Genomic DNA, 17065 nt, shown 5'->3' on the forward strand with positions numbered 1-17065 from the left:
AAGTTCGATGTAGTTTCAAGAGCCAGTGCTAACTAGCGTTAGCGCAATGACTGGAAGTCTATGGGTATCTACTAGTATGCTAGCAGACACCCATAGACTTCCAGTCATTGCGCTAATGCTAGTTAGCAATGGGTATTTACTAGCATGCTAGCAGACACACAGACTTCCAGTCATTGCGCTAATGCTAGTTAGCAATGGGTATGTACTAGCATGCTAGCAGACACCTAGACTTCCAGGCGCTAAATTGCGCTAACGCTAGTTAGCAACTACCTTCAAACAACATGCAGAGACATAAAAATGGTATCAATGAGTTCATCTCACTCTGGGGAAGTAGTTAAAGGGCATCATTGCCAAAACCCCAAAGAACCCCTTTAAATAAAATAGAGGGGTTATATTTGGTGTAACGTTATGGGTTATCTGTTCATACAACAAGCACATATAAACACACACAAATCTCCAACTTCTTTCGGCCTGTACACAAAAAACATTTACCTTATTCTTGGGCGAGGACGTGTTCAGTACACTCCTGGTCTCTTTTCCTGTGTAGATCACCACCCCTATCACTGTGCCTGTCAAACAGAGAGACAGGAAAGCAATGCTGCTCATTAACTGGAACATACACACATTTCAGACTCATCTTTGTCAAGTAAGCGGGCGGCAGGTAGCCTAGTGGTTAGAGCGTTCTACCCCTGAACAAGGCAGTTAACCCACTGTTCCTAGGCCGTCATTGACAATAAGAATTTGTTCTTAACTGACTTACCTAGATATTTAAAAAAAAACAATGCAAAGCGCAGAGAGCGGCTATGCTCTATGGTTGTAGCCCCACAGACAGAGACAGAGGTTTAATGTGCTAGGCTCCTGGTCCCTGGCCGGACTTCCCATGGAAGCAGCTCTTAAAAGCCAATCGATACTCCACCATCTTTATTTGCAGATTCATTAAGGCACCCTTATTACAGAAGACGAATGTGCCATTAATATTAAATGAGCTTAAATGGGAGAGCAAGACCACTAATAAACTTAAATACAGCCCATGCAATCCCCCAACTAAAAAGGCTAAGAGGAAGAGAGAGAGGACACAACTGGGTGAGAAAAATGGTAAAGAGAAAACTATTGAAAGATTAGGAGAGAACATTCGGTGAGGAAACAAATCAAATGTAATGAATCACCTTGACTGAAGATAAATGGGCAAAAATGTGACAAATGGTTTTGGCACAGACAAGATTTCATTTAAATACAGTGGGGCAAAAAAGTATTTAGTCAGCCACCAATTGTGCAAGTTCTCCCACTTAAAAAGATGAGGCCTGTAATTTTCATCATAGGTACACTTCAACTATGACAGACAAAATGAGAAGAAAAAAATCCAGAAAATCACATTGTAGGATTTTTAATGAATTTATTGGCAAATTATGGTGGAAAATAAGTATTTGGTCACCTACAAACAAGCAAGATTTCTGGCTATCACAGACATGTAACTTCTTCTTTAAGAGGCTCCTCTGTCCTCCACTCGTTACCTGTATTAATGGCACCTGTTTGGCCTTGTTATCAGTATAAAAGACACCTGTCCACAACCTCAAACAGTCACACTCCAAACTCTACTATGGCCAAGACCAAAGAGCTGTCAAAGGACATCAGAAACAAAATTGCCCCACTGTATGTGAATAACTTCTCACAACTTGACTTATCACACCTAATAGAGCAAAACCGTGATCATCTGAGGAGTGCTTTACCAGTCCCAGACAAAGACCTAAGTCTATCGAGTGTCCTTCTGATTAAAGCCAAGGAGAGCTATGTGGTGGACAATGACAAAGCCTTACAAGAATGATGTCAGAGGTCTAAGTTAGGTGTGTGTAAGTAAAGGTGGGTTGGGGGCAATAAAGGATGTGTGTTTTTGTGTTCAAGGTCAGGCCAAGGGAGAGAGGGAAACCGCAGATCAATGGTGTGGAGAATGACTGAGAAAGTGTCAAACACTTTCTACTGAGACAACTGTGGTGTGGGGAATTAAGCTTAGCAGGCTGAGGTAGGAGAAAGTTATACACTGTAAGCTCACACATTTAATTTAAATGTATTTAAATCTCCCATTTCCGAATCATTGTATCTCACTACAAAATGTCATTGGGTTGGATGGAAAATGTGATCCCAAGTCATAAACAACTACACATCAGAAATGTCTAGATAAAGCTTAATTGCAAACTTTGAATGCAAAATGAAAATTAAGAGTCAACCTATCTTGGCCTTTGACAGTAAACATATCATAAACCACACAGTTGAGAAGTTTTTTTTACTTACCAGATGCCACAATAGTGCTGGCCCAAAGGGTGTGGTCAATGCTCAAACTCTCATGGATTTGTGGATCACCGTCTTCCTAGAGGGGAAAATTCAAAAATATGTTTATCTTCGCTCAACATTCAAGAAGTAAGGTTACTTTATAGGGTAATACCTGACCGCCCATCCTCAGACGGTGCAGTCAGAATACCAGACTGCCATTCAGTACCATTCATTTCCATAAGCACCTGCTACCATGGGTCCGAGCTACATACTGTAGCTACATACTCCCTTATCGATACTTTCACAAGATGTGGCAATAGTGGGGAAAGAGGCTCCTTTAAAAGAGTCCTGGGTGGGGTTGCAGATGCGATTTCAGTGATACATAAGCCCCCAGAGGGCCTCGATTCAGAGTAGTACCCCCACCCCCGATGCTCTTAAATAAAGACGTACGCTGAAAACAGCTCAAGTCAGAATGAGTGCCAAGGCTCCGATTTCAGCTCAAATTGCATGCCTGATATGATAACTATGATACCCAAGCCCCCACATCCGGTCAATTCATTAAAACAGGGGAAAAGGTGCATGAAAAATAAAATGGCAGGTTGGCTGAATGCTTGCCCACTCTGACATTGACATAATTTCCCACATCGTTCTCAGAGTCTGACCACTGAATGTAGAAGTAGGGAACACTGAAAGAAACAAAGCTTCATATCCGTCTTGAGGAAGGAAAGCCTCATAAATAGGTACGTTTAGTTGAAGGGGTCAGTGGGAATGGCCGGGACCTAAAGTACACGTTATGCAAAGGAAGGCCGCGGAGGATGAATGAGCAGAGGAAGTGCTCGCTCACTAAGCCTGGTGTGGCGCCAAGAGTGAAGGCGATACACAAAGCCCCTCTGTGTTGGGGCTCTACTCTCTCTGGGGGCTGCACTAATCTGCTATTAATAAAATAAAATAAGTGAGGGGACGGATGGAGGAGAGCAGGGAGGACCTTCCTGTGATGTCAGCACTCAGCACCATGCCTCTTGGAGATACTGCTGCTGCTGCTCACACTATTCTTTATTGTTGCCATTTGTCAACGTGGTATATCCCTTTGTGATGTTGATCCTATTTTTGTGTTCATGTCATGTACCTTTCACATTTGTTTGACAGTGTGATGTCAGTGAGCCACTTACCCTTGTGAAGTTTCCCTCAAAACTGTGGATGTCCAGCTGAGGCTTCTGGGCATAGACATAAGCATTGATGGAAAAGAGGTCCTGAGAGAGGGGTAGAAATGACCTGAATAAAGTAATCAAGTAAATATTTCCCTTCATAAAAAGCCTTCCTAACTATCCCAGAGAGTATCAAAGTGTCAGGAGTTGAAGAAACCTGTGAGGCTTGCCAAAGATAACACCTGCTATAAAAGGATGGGATTATCGTGTCAGCGAAAAGTAGTGTGTGTGTGTGTGTGACACAGTAAAAAACAACCCAAAACGTAAAAAATATTTAACTGCAAACACATACAGTACAGACACTACCTTACTCTCTTCTATTATCCCAACCCCCTTAAAAACTGTATCAAGTTGGGGGCTCCCGAGTGGCGCGGCGGTCTAAGGCACTGTATCTCAGTGCTAGATGCGGCACTACAGATCCTGGTTCGATTCCAGGCTGTATCACAACCGGCCGTGACTGGGAGTCCCATAGGGCGGCGCACAATTGGCCCAGTGTCGCTAGGGTTGGCCGGGGAAGCCATTTATTGTAAATAATAATTTTTCCTTAACTGACTTGCCTAGTAAATAAAGGTGCAAAAGCTCCATTTCAGTTGTGTGACCTGTCGCCGATCTTACTGCAGCCCACTCCCCTTGTGGAATAGAATTGATTGTAAACATTAAATTATTCAGCCAGGCTGCCTCTATGCACCAGGTACCCTCAGTTATGCTCACATAGTGCTCTCTGGGTGAGAACATGCAGGGAGGGGAAGATTATCTTACTCAGCCCCAGTGTAGAGCTGTTGCCAGTAGATGCCTCCCATGGATGAAATACAGACTCTCTAGAGCCAGACACAATAGAGGCAGAATGCCACTTTCTGAGACACAGTTGCAGCAAGTGTCTTACCACAGACTAACTGTCTCATCAAGATAGGAAATGAAAAAGGAAATGAATGGGGTTCCGAATCAAACGTTCAAATAAATAACTTGCTTATGTGGACAAGAGAGTTTTATGAGAAAAGTGTATCTGAAGTTAGAATTTGTAACCTCGATTAGTAATCTGGTCAAATAGCGATACTGAATTATGTTGTTTTCCCGCTCAACATAATTTCAATTCACTCTCAAGTGTTATTGGGTGAAAGGTTATCCCTGTATAAAGATCATTCAATCATAACACATGGGACATATAACTAATAAAATAGAACCAATCAGCTCAATAGACCTCATCAAATTGACAGAATATGATTTGGTTAACAACTGTATGGATCTTCTCAAAAGCTTGTCACAATTCACTGAACGTTAAAATGACCCCACAGCCTTCTAAAAATTATCCTGTTACAATAAGTAGGGAGGATGGGTTTAATTGGGGTAAAAAGTAATAAAGTGATTGCCATCCCCCATCGACTGGAAACCTTATATGGTAATGAAATCGCCCAGTTGACTTGCTGAAACTTGAATTATGTGGTCACATTAAGTAGTGACAGAAAAACAAACATAAATCTGAAGTGTTTAGTATCATCTCATCGTAGAGAAAGAAGGTACTGTGTTCTATGGCATTCTGGCTATCATGAGGATAAGGTTTCCATGCCTCATTAAAAACAACCTAATACTGACAATGTTTTTAATAACACAAAATATAATCACTGAATATAACATGACATTTATCAGTTATATTAGTCACATACTGAGAACAGGTCATGTACATACCCCAAGAGCAGGTAGTCTTTGTGTGCAAACAACAGCAACTTTCAACTTCCAGTCTGTCTCTCCATCTAATTGGTCCGTCCTGATGAAACATGAACCTAGAAAAACAAAAGGTTTTACAGTAGGTATGCTTTTAATCCCTCGCAAAAAATAAGTGTGTAATCAGAGACGTTTGGGTTTAGTCAGTACCTAAAATATGAAAGATATGCAGTACAGTGAAAGAAGATGTATACATATTATAAATATCAGTTCTTAGCCTGAAAGTATTAATGTACTAATGGTCAAACCATTACAGTATGTCTGCTTTCAACATGTGTGCACTGCACGATATAGAGCCATGAGAAAGCCACTTAGCCATCCACAAGAGCCTAACAAATGCTTAGAGGTCATGAACTGTATGGATCTGAGGTAATATTCTATATGAAACTGATGGACGAGGATGGCTATTTGACAGAGAGGCTAAAGGTCAGCTTTAAAATGGGCCCAGGGGGTTAAGCATGATGGAAAACATATCGCCAAGGATGATTCATGGCTGCTATGACTCTGCACACATAACACCACTGAGATGTTGTGAGGGCATAAAGACATCAGTGCTCCCTTCGGGCGAGGGCATATTGACACATAGGAGATCGATGGAAATTATGTCCAGAGCCTTTATTTCTCATGATACCTCTCAGAGAGGAGCCCGAGACCCGATGGAACCATTGATTAATTGATATTTAAATCATCAGTCACTGGAGGAGTCTGGCATATGGTTTCCATTCCCCAGCCAATCAGCTGATGGTAGAGAACACAGAGGCCTCTGATGAGACGAGTCAGTAATACCACACTGAGCTCAATACTGTCCCTTATCGCCAGTCAACGGCTCATTTCACTCATTACATTCTGTAGTACTGTATCTATAGTAAAATCATGGATTGATGTTGAGGTTTCTTTATTAGTTCTAGTCAAAAAGGTGGACATGCTTGTTTTATTGCTTGTAAATGCAAAATAGTTCAGATTTGGATTAATACTGTACTTTCGTGGGCAGGGTTTTTCATTACACATATAGGTCACAGGACAGTCCCTAAATCTACGATAAATTATAATCTGTGTTTTTCTGGACAGAGAGCCAGATCTAGGGTAAATCCTGCTACTTTACTATAATGTGACAAGAGAGGAGTATTTCATTCTGTGAGGACAGGCTTTGGCAGTCCTGTATTTGAATATCTAATGCTTTGGAAATTGGAATGTGTTTATATCAAATACATTTCATCACTATCATAACTGTAAGGAATTTGTTCGGGTCTTTATCATTCCCAAATCCGATATCTTTATTCAATCTACAGTACTTTTTTCTAGTAAAAGTTGTATGAAACTCAACTTTACTTTTCAGGAAAGGTTTGTTTCAGTGAGCTACAGCTGAATTAGATAGAAAGACAAGGTGGGATATTTGAACTGTCATGACTTTACTTTCTCTGCTCCATTGTATAACCAAAATTGCCCGTAAATATTAGCCAAGATAAACATGACAGGGGAAAGCATAAAGTTACTAACTGGATAATGTAATAACACTACTATAATTGAACAATCCCTTCCCCTAATCATTTATATGGACTACATAACTTTGTAGTCTTAATGTCAAACGTTATTATCTACACTATAAATGCCCAATGTAAAGTGTTGGTCCTGTGTTTCATGAGCTGAAATAAAAAAATGTAAAAACTTTTTTTAAATCACAGAAATTCTTCATAAACAAAAAGCTTATTTCTCTAAAATGTTGTGCAAAAATTTGTTCACATCCCTATTAGTGAGCATTTCTCCTTAGCCAAGATAATCCATCCACCTCACAGGTGTGGGATATCAAGAAGCTGATTAAACAGCATGTTCATTACACAGGTGCACCTTGTGCTGGGGAAAATAAAAGGCCACTAAAATGTGCAGTTTTGTCACAACACAATGTCACAGCTGTCTCAAGTTTTGCAGGAACATGCAATTGGCATGCTGACTGCAGGAATAATTTCTCTACCATAAATTGCCTCCAATGTAATTTTAGAGAATGGCAGTACGTCTAACCACAACAGCCCAGCACCTCCACATCCAGCTTCTTCACCTGCGGGATCATCTGAGACCAACCACCCAGACAGCTGATGAAACTGAGGAGCATTACTGTCTTTAATAAAGCCCTTTTGTGGGGAAAAACTCATTCTGATTGGCTGGGCCTAGCTCCACTCCCTTGCCCAGTCAAGTGAAATCAATTGATTCAAGCCTAATTTATTTATATCAATTGACTGATTTCCTTATATGAACTGTAACTCAGTAAAATCATTGAAATGGTCATATGTTGAGTTTATAGTTTTGTTGAGTATAATTACACTGATGGTATTTGTTGTGCTTTGGGAATGTTGTGTTTATTCCATGTTACAGACACTGAGACCCTACAACCCACCAGTCTTCTCTGATGTCCTTAGAAATATCATATCTGCAGGGATCCTTTGGTTCTGCAACAAAACATTATAATGAGATAAAAACAGAAAAAGATGAGGTGAGAACTAGCTAGTCAACTAAGGCCACTAAGTGAGCTTAGTATGGTTGTCAAAATGTTAGCGAGCGCAGTAACAGTAGTCCTGGGATATTCCTGAATAATTGAACAAGGTCACTTCCCTGACTAGGCAGTTACGGTGATCCAGTCATATGAATCACTTAGGGCCATATGATACTCAAACACAAAGTGAATTTACAGGATTGCAACATTGCTCACAAGAGCTATAAGAGACCCACCTTTTCAACTATGATGAGGTCTCCAACTTGTATGTCAGAACTCTTCACTTGAACTTTACCTGAGGGAAAAATAAAGAGAACCAAGATCAAATGTCTGTAAATAGACAGAAACACAGAAAGCAATCTCTAAAGTGGCTCCTTTACAGACACATTGACTGTAGATTGACTACCTCATAAGACACACTATGAATGTTTAAACAGAGGTGAAATAAAATGCATGTATTGATCTTTGGTCATTGAAAATGATGCTGACTCTTAAAACCACAACCCTGTTTTTCCATCACTCTTCTTCTCACTCCCTCAACTTTGAAGAGATTGATTACCTTGCCCATGCAAATGTAATACCCTTCTGTTCTGATCCCTGGTCTGAGGCATAGACAAAAACATGGGCACACCAGGTCACTCTCAATTATATCCATTCAATACCCTCTTTCCGACACATAGACACACTAGACAGAAAGACAGACAGACAGACAGAGACAGACAGAGAGACACACACACACAATAGACCAGGTGTGGGAAACTGTCGACCCGCATTCCTTTTGTGGGCCGAGGACCAATTACAACAAACAAAACATTAATTCATTCAGGGGGGGGGCTCTTGAGAGTTAGAAAATACACGTGCAATTTCAACATTTGATTGCTGATGCACAACCAGCAGTCACTCAATTTGCCCATGTCAGCTAATATTTTTTAGATTGGTAAGTTAGTATAGTGGCCAGCTATCTAATCGTGTAGTAAGCATGGTCGAATTACCGACTGGGGTGGGGCCCACTGATCATCAGTTATCATATTAAAAACTGAAAATATTTGCTTCCATCCTATGGCAAAATATGTGGAATTGCAGCGAACTTGCTTTAAAAAACAACAACATTTTCTCTACACCCCATGGCAAAATGTGCAGAATTTCAGGAAACTTAAATGCTGTTATCGTTGCTGTCACGAGGGCGGCCGCTAAAATGTTTTTCCCGCAAGGTGTGGGGGGATGTGTGTATACAGACCCACGAGACCCTTTTTTATGGCCCCCACCCAAGTTGCCCAGCCCTGCACTAGGCACACACACATTCTGTGTGCGAAACTGACATCCCTCTCCTGTGTCATGGATATCACACTAGAGGATATCCTCTCACACACACACACAACTGTTTGCAGTCTTGGAAAGAAATCAATGCAATTACAGCAAGTAGAATGACTTTCGTTAGAATGCAGAACCCTGTGAGTGTTGTTCCTTAATTGCATGGGGCAAGCTTAAGTACAACTACAATATCATTCAGCATCATGTGACCAATCAAGTGTGAGCAGAGGAGTAGCCATTTCCATAACAGTAGTATCTTCATCCATACAGAGGAGTAGCCATTTCCAAAACAGTTACAGTAGTATCTTCATCCATACGGAGGAGGAAACATGTTTTGTTATGAACCTCGCACTGTGAGCTTGCTGTAGAGCTGGGAGTTCATCTCCTTGTCCCGCTGGTACCGTCGGACCTCGTCCACAGCCTCACGTACCATTGTAACAGCCATCACAAAGCCCTGGGTGGCAGAAATAAAAACACACCGTTGACATTTAACACACATAACAAGTACTGACAGGATGTAATACAAGTGTGTTCATATTTAGGACTGGGACAACGTCAGTTTGTGTGTTCAAAAACACAAAGGTTAGCCTACACAAAGCATTCACACTAATCCTGAAAAGTGAAAAACACATTTACCAGAGGTGCCCAGTAGGTGTACAAGTACCCTATTTTTAGGGATGGCACGAACTGGGAGCAGGCCACCACTAGAAAGTACAGGTTGAGGAAGAACTTGAACTGCTGGTAGAGAACCTGAGAAGAATAAGAAAATTATGAGTGAATATCTGCACTGAAGAAAGAACGTCATAGCACACCGGATGGGTTAGATCAAATCAAACTGTCACATGATCCTAATACAACAGGTGTAGTAGACCTTACCATGAAATGCTTACTTACAAGACCTTAACCAGCAATGCAATTCAAGAAAAAGTTAAGAAAATATTTACTAAAGTAGAAAATTATAAAAAGGTAACAATAAAATAACAATAACGAGGCTATATACAGGTCCTAGACTTGGCGCTCCAGTACCGCTTGCCGTGCGGTAGCAGAGAAAACAGTCTATGACTTCGGTGACTGGAGTCTGACCATTTTTGGGGCTTTCTTCTGACACCGCCTAGTATATAGGTCATGGATGGCAGGAAGCTTGGCCCCAGCTTCCTTGGGCACAGGGACTATGGTGGTCTGCTTGAAACATGTAGGTATTACAGACTCAATCAGAGAGAGGTTGAAAATATCAGTGAAGACACTTGCCAGTTGGTCTGCGCATGCTTTGAGTACACTAGACTCCCACAGATAGCCAAATTAATTTTTTTTGTAATGATCACAATGATGAGCGCTTGCTTCCAGTCCCAGATTATTAGAGCCAATGGGATCAATGAATGACGCTCTATAGTTAATGAACTCCTTGACCTTTAGGATAAAGCATACTGCTAAACCATTTAATAATTCAAAGTGTAGGACAAAAGCAGAGAGTTTGGCTCAATATGAATGAGAATATGTATGTTTCTGAGAGACAGTTGACATTTTATGACTCATACTGCTAAACTGTTTAATAATTCAAAGTGTAGGAGAAAAGCAGAGGGTTTGGCTCAATATGGATGAGAATATGTTTCTGAGAGACAGCTTCATGACACTGGCTGAAGACCAGTCTCTTCATCATAAAGCCATTTGGTAAATAAAACTGAGCTTTGGTTGATCTGCGCTTTGTTGGAAACTTAACATTATACCTCAGTTCGTGACAGCAATTTCTTCACAGCATGTTCTTCTATACATTTTTCTAAATATATGTTGGAATTGTATGCACCCTGAACTGTTATAAATTGGTACATGACATCTAATATAAAAGTTTGTAATAAGTTTTAACTTTGTCCTTTAGAACGACACATTTCAAATATGTCTAAAGCGCATCCTGATAGATAAGCTAACATTCAGCACTGTGTGTAAACTCACCCCAGGCACAAAGGTGAAGAAGTTGTACTTCTGGTTTTTAATGGCGTTCTTGGGGTACTTCTCCTCACACTTCTCCGGGTGGCCCAGCCACACTGTCCGGGCTTTCAGCTCCTTCGTCCTCCGACACATACGAGCCAAGCAGTCACAGCAGCTGAGGGACAGAATGAAGAACGTCATCACCATCACTAAGAAATGTGCTGTGAAAAACAAGCCACGGGTGACGTTGTCATGAGAATCCCTTATTTCCCGTGAGTAGTAGTCCAAGAACAGATGAAACAAAAGGTGTTCCAGACAGGTAATCCAAACAAAAGGAGAAAGAATGACATCTTAAGAAACATAATTGGAGAATAACTACATACGTCCCAAACAAGGTTTTTGCTTTCATGGTTATCTTCAATTAAACAGAAAACCCTAAATAAATAGCCTAACACTAAACACGTTTTGTTCAGACGGCCTTCCTCATGGACGGCCTTTGCAAAGGTCTGAAGTGTGGCATCTCTGCTATGGAAATAAAATAGGTCAGGTGAGCTACCAAAGGAAGTTGCGTAATGTTTACAGGTAGATTTTATAATGTAAATAAACCTCTAGCTATGGGACGGTTACTTTACACAATTATCATGGGATTTGTACTGTATTACTGGGGTTCAGCCTGGATACTGCAAAGTAGAGACTAGTACAGTTTCTTGAGTACACATTCACATTCTCCCAAAGCAGGCTAGGTCTCTCATCGTTCATAGCATTGCTGAGGAGAAACAATGTGGTGGTCCAGCCTGCTAATTATATCCTAAGCCATGTCACTGTTAATTAGATATACTGGGTTGCTTTGACACAATTTATAAGAAAGCTCTTTTAGCACTTTAAATTAACTGAAAAGGTTAGGAGCACTCCAGGGCGGATTCCCATGTGAATGTTACGGCAGCCAGACTTCATTGCCAGCTGAAGAGAAGAGTCAAGTCTCACTCAAGAGCCAGACATATGGAATAAATGCTTTTTAGGGCATTATGTAATAATTGCATATAGTCTACTCCATAGGTTCTTTGTGAGTTTTGCCCGGGGTGGCTGAGTGGCACTGGTAACATCCAGAGATTAGCCATTTCCCATGCATCTGAGTCTACAAGAAGTTGCAAAGAGGCCAGAATATCAGTTTCAGTACAGTCTCTGCAAACACATTTGACATGCATAATGGCTACTTCATAATGGCTGAGTGATGTGGACTGTGTGTGATACAACTGCTTGTCTTTAGACAACTAGCTAGTGGTAGGGATAGCTAACACGTATGGGTCTATATTCAGATGCATCTGACTAGGCCTCTGCCCTAAACTCTGGCACTAGAGAGAAGAGAAAGTCTGGCCTCATGGTGTACACCGTCATGCTGATTGCCTTGGCATTTACACTCTTTAAGCACATTGGCAAAACACAACATAAATCAACTTTGAAAAAAATATGTGTTTGTGTTGGCTTCTATGTAACCCCTCTCTACATGCCACCGTCCAGATTCATAAGTGAGATTATTTGCACAAATGAATACTATTTAAATAATAGGACATTTGAATAAGCAGGGGTTATTCTGCGTGAATTATTTGTGTTTTATAATCCTCGGCTAAGCATACATAAAATTACTGGAAAGCATCAAACTGGTCAGCTGTGAAAAATCCGATTTGTTCATTAGGGAAAAGATCAATACGCAGTTTTGGGCTGGAGATGCACCACTGATAACCAAACGACACTGAAAACGTAGTATTCTATCAAATTCATACATAAACATTGCAAAAAGTTATTTGTTTAGCATTAAAATATCCCTCTTCCATTTGTTTACACACCTTATTACATTTTATTGGTGTTAGTGCTGATAAATATTTCACTCTAACACATTGTAAATTGTATTTTAGTAGAGGACAAAACCCGTCAAATAAATCATTAGCTGGATAAGCCGCATTGTATTGTTTGACCTCAAAGTATTTTGGGACTGGTAGTGCGTATCGAGGAACTCAACCAAAAACATCCCCTCTGCTCACTTCATGCACAGCTACCAGTGCGTTGGAAATCCAAACTGAGCTTCTCTGGCATACAATACAAATATACCAATAATGCCCCCTCCCCAACACACACACTTTGGGGCAGGGAATGACTATATTTTTGTGATATGAAATGAAGTCCTTAAAACTACATCGCCATATAGGGCACCCGAGTGGCGCAGCGGTCTAAGACACTGCCTCTCAGTGCAAGTGTATCACATCCGGTCGTGATTGGGAGTCCCATAGGGCGGGGGCCAAATGGCCCAGCATCGTCCGGGTTTGGCCGTCATTGTATATAAGAATTTGTTAACTGACTTGCCTTGTTAAAAACATTTCTTCTTTTTTTAATAACCAATTTAAAAAATATATAGTATAGCTCATCTTTCACTAAAGCCACTGGTTGCTTGATGAAAAAACTAAAACCTTTTGAGAGCCCCTGGATGACCAAGGCTGAATCCCAATTCTGCACCCTCCTCCCAAAGTGTGCACTTACACATTCAGGACATGGATATAAAAGCATTGGATTTGTGCAAGCATTAGCTAGAGGAAGTTTCCAACATTGTTAAATCTTTTACAGGGAGTGTGCAAGTCAGGAGAAGGGTGGAGAATCGGGTTGCAGCCCAACAGTTAGTGGTTCCACTTCCCACCTACCTGCCACAGAGGATCTTCCAGCCTCCCATGAGGAGCCACCCCAGGCCTCTCTGTCTCTGGTTGGCCCTGGCCCGAGGCAGGGTGTGGTAGTCACTCTCATCATTCTCAAAACCTTCCTCAGACATCATCAGGGGCATCTCGTCCAAGTTAGAGGGTTCATCTTCTAAAGAATACCTGGAAAGGAAAAACAACATGTTTACTGTAAATAATACAGCTATATACAAGTTCATTTCAAGCAGGCACAGATACTAACAAACCTGCAGTGAACATGTTGACAGAAGAGACCTTACAGCAAACGCATGTATGCCTACAAAATACAGATGTTTGATAACTGGGCTTGTTGTTACAGCAAAATATTTACAAAAACAGGAAGGAACTCATGGTAAAAGTGAGAACTTGGGAACTAACAATAATGAAGACGAGGGCAGAAAATTCTAGACAGTTGTTTACCCAGACAACAACAAAGGCCTATCAGGGTGAGGATCTGTATTGATTGCAACCTTAAAGCAGGGGAACTTGAACATTTGTCAGTTGGTTTCACTGATTCACTACCACTCTGATAAAGATAAGGTTCAATTAATTAATTTGCTGACACATTCCTCCTACTTTATTGCATTACATCGATTCCACTGGGCCACATTTTTCACTTAACAAATAGGATCCTAGCATCCAGATGCAAACATGTATGGACCCTAACAGTATGGATGCATGTAAACTAATCTCTACTGCATTTTAAAGCTTTAACATCGCTGATGTAGGAATGAAAGACTACTGACAAATATAATTAAGCCAGAGGAGAGGTTGGCTTGGTTCCTATGTCCTGGAGTAGCACACAATTCACATGAGCACTAAGAGCACACAGGAAAGTCTCCTGGGAACATAATGTCTTATGCATAAGGACTTAAGGAATTAGGAAGCAGATCTAATACAATACCAGGTAAAGGAGGGCCTCTCAATGAGCTGGACTACACAGCATACTGTAGATTCTGATCATCCTGCCTCAGTCATTGAATGGGTCCACAACTCTCCAATGCAACAGACACATTTTGATAGATAAGCTACAATGCAACTGGTTTAGTCCCATGAGGGTATCAGATTCCCTAACACTAGGCTATACTGGTGATTAGAAGAGCTTCTCCCCTGGTTACTGTAAACCCCTTGCTATTTTCCTTTCTGTATTCATGTTATTCTATAAGTAGGTAATAGCTATTCTATTTCTTCAATTGATCCTTTGTAAAAAAAATAAAGATTTACAAACCACTTTGCTTGAGTAATAATTGGCCAGTTCAAAATATCAAAGGGATAATGGATCAAAATTGAAAGTTGATAGCAAGTGCAAAGGACCTATCTAATTTGGGTCAGTCTACATTGTCTAGCATTTATTTTCAACAATGCATAGTCTCATCATGAAAACGTGCTAAATATGATACCTGCACTGTATCAATTCCAATGCATAGCCAAGGCCTACATAATGCAACATTGAAACAATGGTTCCCCTACATTCGAATGGAGAAGTGAGGAGCCATGCCCAAGACAAATACTAGGCCTTGCATAATAACCTGGCCAAGCATTTGTTGATTAATCGTTTCATTCCACCAACAACTACACAAAAATGGACAAAGGCAACAATTGATGATGAAAATGTGGTGTTGTTGTACTTGTAAAAGATATTAACATGAAGCGCAGATGGAGGGCTTTAGTACAATCACAGGGCCAACCCATCCAGTAGCACTTGATGCATTTAAACTCTACCGAGCAGTGCAACACGCCAAGGCAGACGATTCTATGAACTGGGAAATCAGGGAGATTCCCTACTAATGTTCCTGCTTATCAGAAATGTAAGATTTTCTGTCAGACATATGCTGTGGTGGAGAGTTTGTCTAGTTCAAAGTCATTCCAAAAGAAACTGCACTGCTGACATCATCATTGAGGATTTGATTAATTGGAAAACAAAAATGATTAGGACTAAGCTAGGCATATATAATAAATATCTAGAAAAAATGAAGTGTGACGTTTTCACAAACTCAGACCATGCTGAATGTCCATGGCTGGATGAAGAGGAGTGAAAGTAAGGGACAACACCTTTTCAATATAAACCACCTAGAGATTCAAAGAGCCATGGAAATAGGATTGTGATGGTGTAAGGAGGTAGGGAAGCACGTTTGCTGGCATTGCTTTCTTAAAAATGCACTAATAGACTCAGCAGTGAATGTCTTTATAATGGCCACATTCGGGGTCCATTAGCAAGGACATATCCTCAGCAGTAGGTTATTGATCAGTGAGCTAGTCACGCACTCTGCCGCCAATTCTCTTCCTACTCCGAGCCAACCCGGACCAGCATGGGGTCGCATTGTATTTCATTAGGTATCACTTGGAAATGTGGAATTATAAGCACTGTTTGCCAATAAATAAGAATTTGTTCTTATGACTTGTCTAGTTAAATTAAGGTTAAATGTTTTTTTTAATGTAACTAGCCAACCTAGATAAATAACCAGACGACAAAAGAAAGGGCGAAAACGTCATGTGACGCTTGGCGTGCAGCAAAGCTGTTCTGTTATCTGGCGGTGCTTGGCAAATAAAGGGCTCCTGAGTCCTAGTCATGCCTAAAATAGCATTAGGTCTTGTCTACTTTTCCTAGTCAAGCGAGATTAGCGGTTATCATACAGCTAACATTAGCTAGCAAAGAAGCCTGCTTCGTTTGTTGAAACCAGAGGTAAGAATTGCTTATTAGCTCACGCGGCTAGTCACCGAACAACTAACGTTATTGTATCAACGTCCCAAACTACTGAAATGCTAAATAAATACTTATAACGATGTCTCCACCGGTTGAACAAAAAAAACGTGTCCCATACCTAGAATGTCTTGGAGTGTTGTAATAAGCTACTTTTTTCGAGCCCTTCCGCATCGAGTTTAGCGGGATGCTGTCAGCCATCTTGGCTGGACTATACACATCTTGACGTCACTGCCAGCACCGGAAAATGCTTTTCTTACAGTATGCTGTGTTCACCGTATCTGGGAACTCGAAAATCTCTGACCTCCGACTTCAGTGCGTTACGAACAACTGGGAACTCGAACAAAAACGAGCTCCGAATAGAAAAAAATATTTTGAACGGTCATCCAACTCGGAAATCCAACTCGGGAACACGGGCCTCTTTCTTGAGCTCCGACTTTCCGACTTGAACATCACTGACTGACGCCGTGATTTCACCTAGCATTTTTCCGAGTTCCCAGTTGGCTCGAATGCACCGTTATTCGGTTTGACTGGATTGACAGATGCGAATGTGGGATTTTATTAGCTCAGTTCGTTTTGTCGTCTACAATTATGAATTAATGTCGCTACATGTTAAGCAGTAATGCTTAACACAGTAAAAGTTGGAAAAATCACACTTCTCAAATTGTAGATATTTATTTAAAGTAGCATGAAATATTGTAATCTAGACAAATAAATTATTTTCTTTCAGTAGATG

At 40.8% G+C, this 17065-nt stretch overlaps 1 protein-coding gene across 2 annotated transcripts in view; it reads right to left on the reverse strand.

The window, feature by feature from the left end:
* The window catches only part of atp9b (ATPase phospholipid transporting 9B), a 59728-nt gene extending 42924 nt beyond the window's left edge, over positions 1-16804 (reverse strand). The window contains exons 1-11 of one of the 2 annotated variants that reach the window (XM_021571744.3): positions 16451-16804; positions 13599-13772; positions 10933-11083; positions 9622-9735; positions 9331-9439; positions 7911-7969; positions 7579-7630; positions 5154-5248; positions 3435-3515; positions 2287-2362; positions 493-569 (exon numbers count right to left, since the gene is read on the reverse strand). In XM_021571744.3, the coding sequence (XP_021427419.3) occupies positions 493-569; positions 2287-2362; positions 3435-3515; positions 5154-5248; positions 7579-7630; positions 7911-7969; positions 9331-9439; positions 9622-9735; positions 10933-11083; positions 13599-13772; positions 16451-16530 (1068 nt within the window). In that variant the 5' untranslated portion in view covers positions 16531-16804. The remainder of the gene's footprint in view (positions 1-492; positions 570-2286; positions 2363-3434; positions 3516-5153; positions 5249-7578; positions 7631-7910; positions 7970-9330; positions 9440-9621; positions 9736-10932; positions 11084-13598; positions 13773-16450) is intronic. The other variant, XM_021571743.3, reaches the window with a different exon arrangement.
* Between the last annotated feature and the right edge of the window lie 261 nt (positions 16805-17065).

Source organism: Oncorhynchus mykiss, chromosome 18, assembly GCF_057628025.1.
Source record: "Oncorhynchus mykiss isolate SJ-2025 chromosome 18, ASM5762802v1, whole genome shotgun sequence".
NCBI classification, from domain to species: domain Eukaryota; kingdom Metazoa; phylum Chordata; class Actinopteri; order Salmoniformes; family Salmonidae; genus Oncorhynchus; species Oncorhynchus mykiss.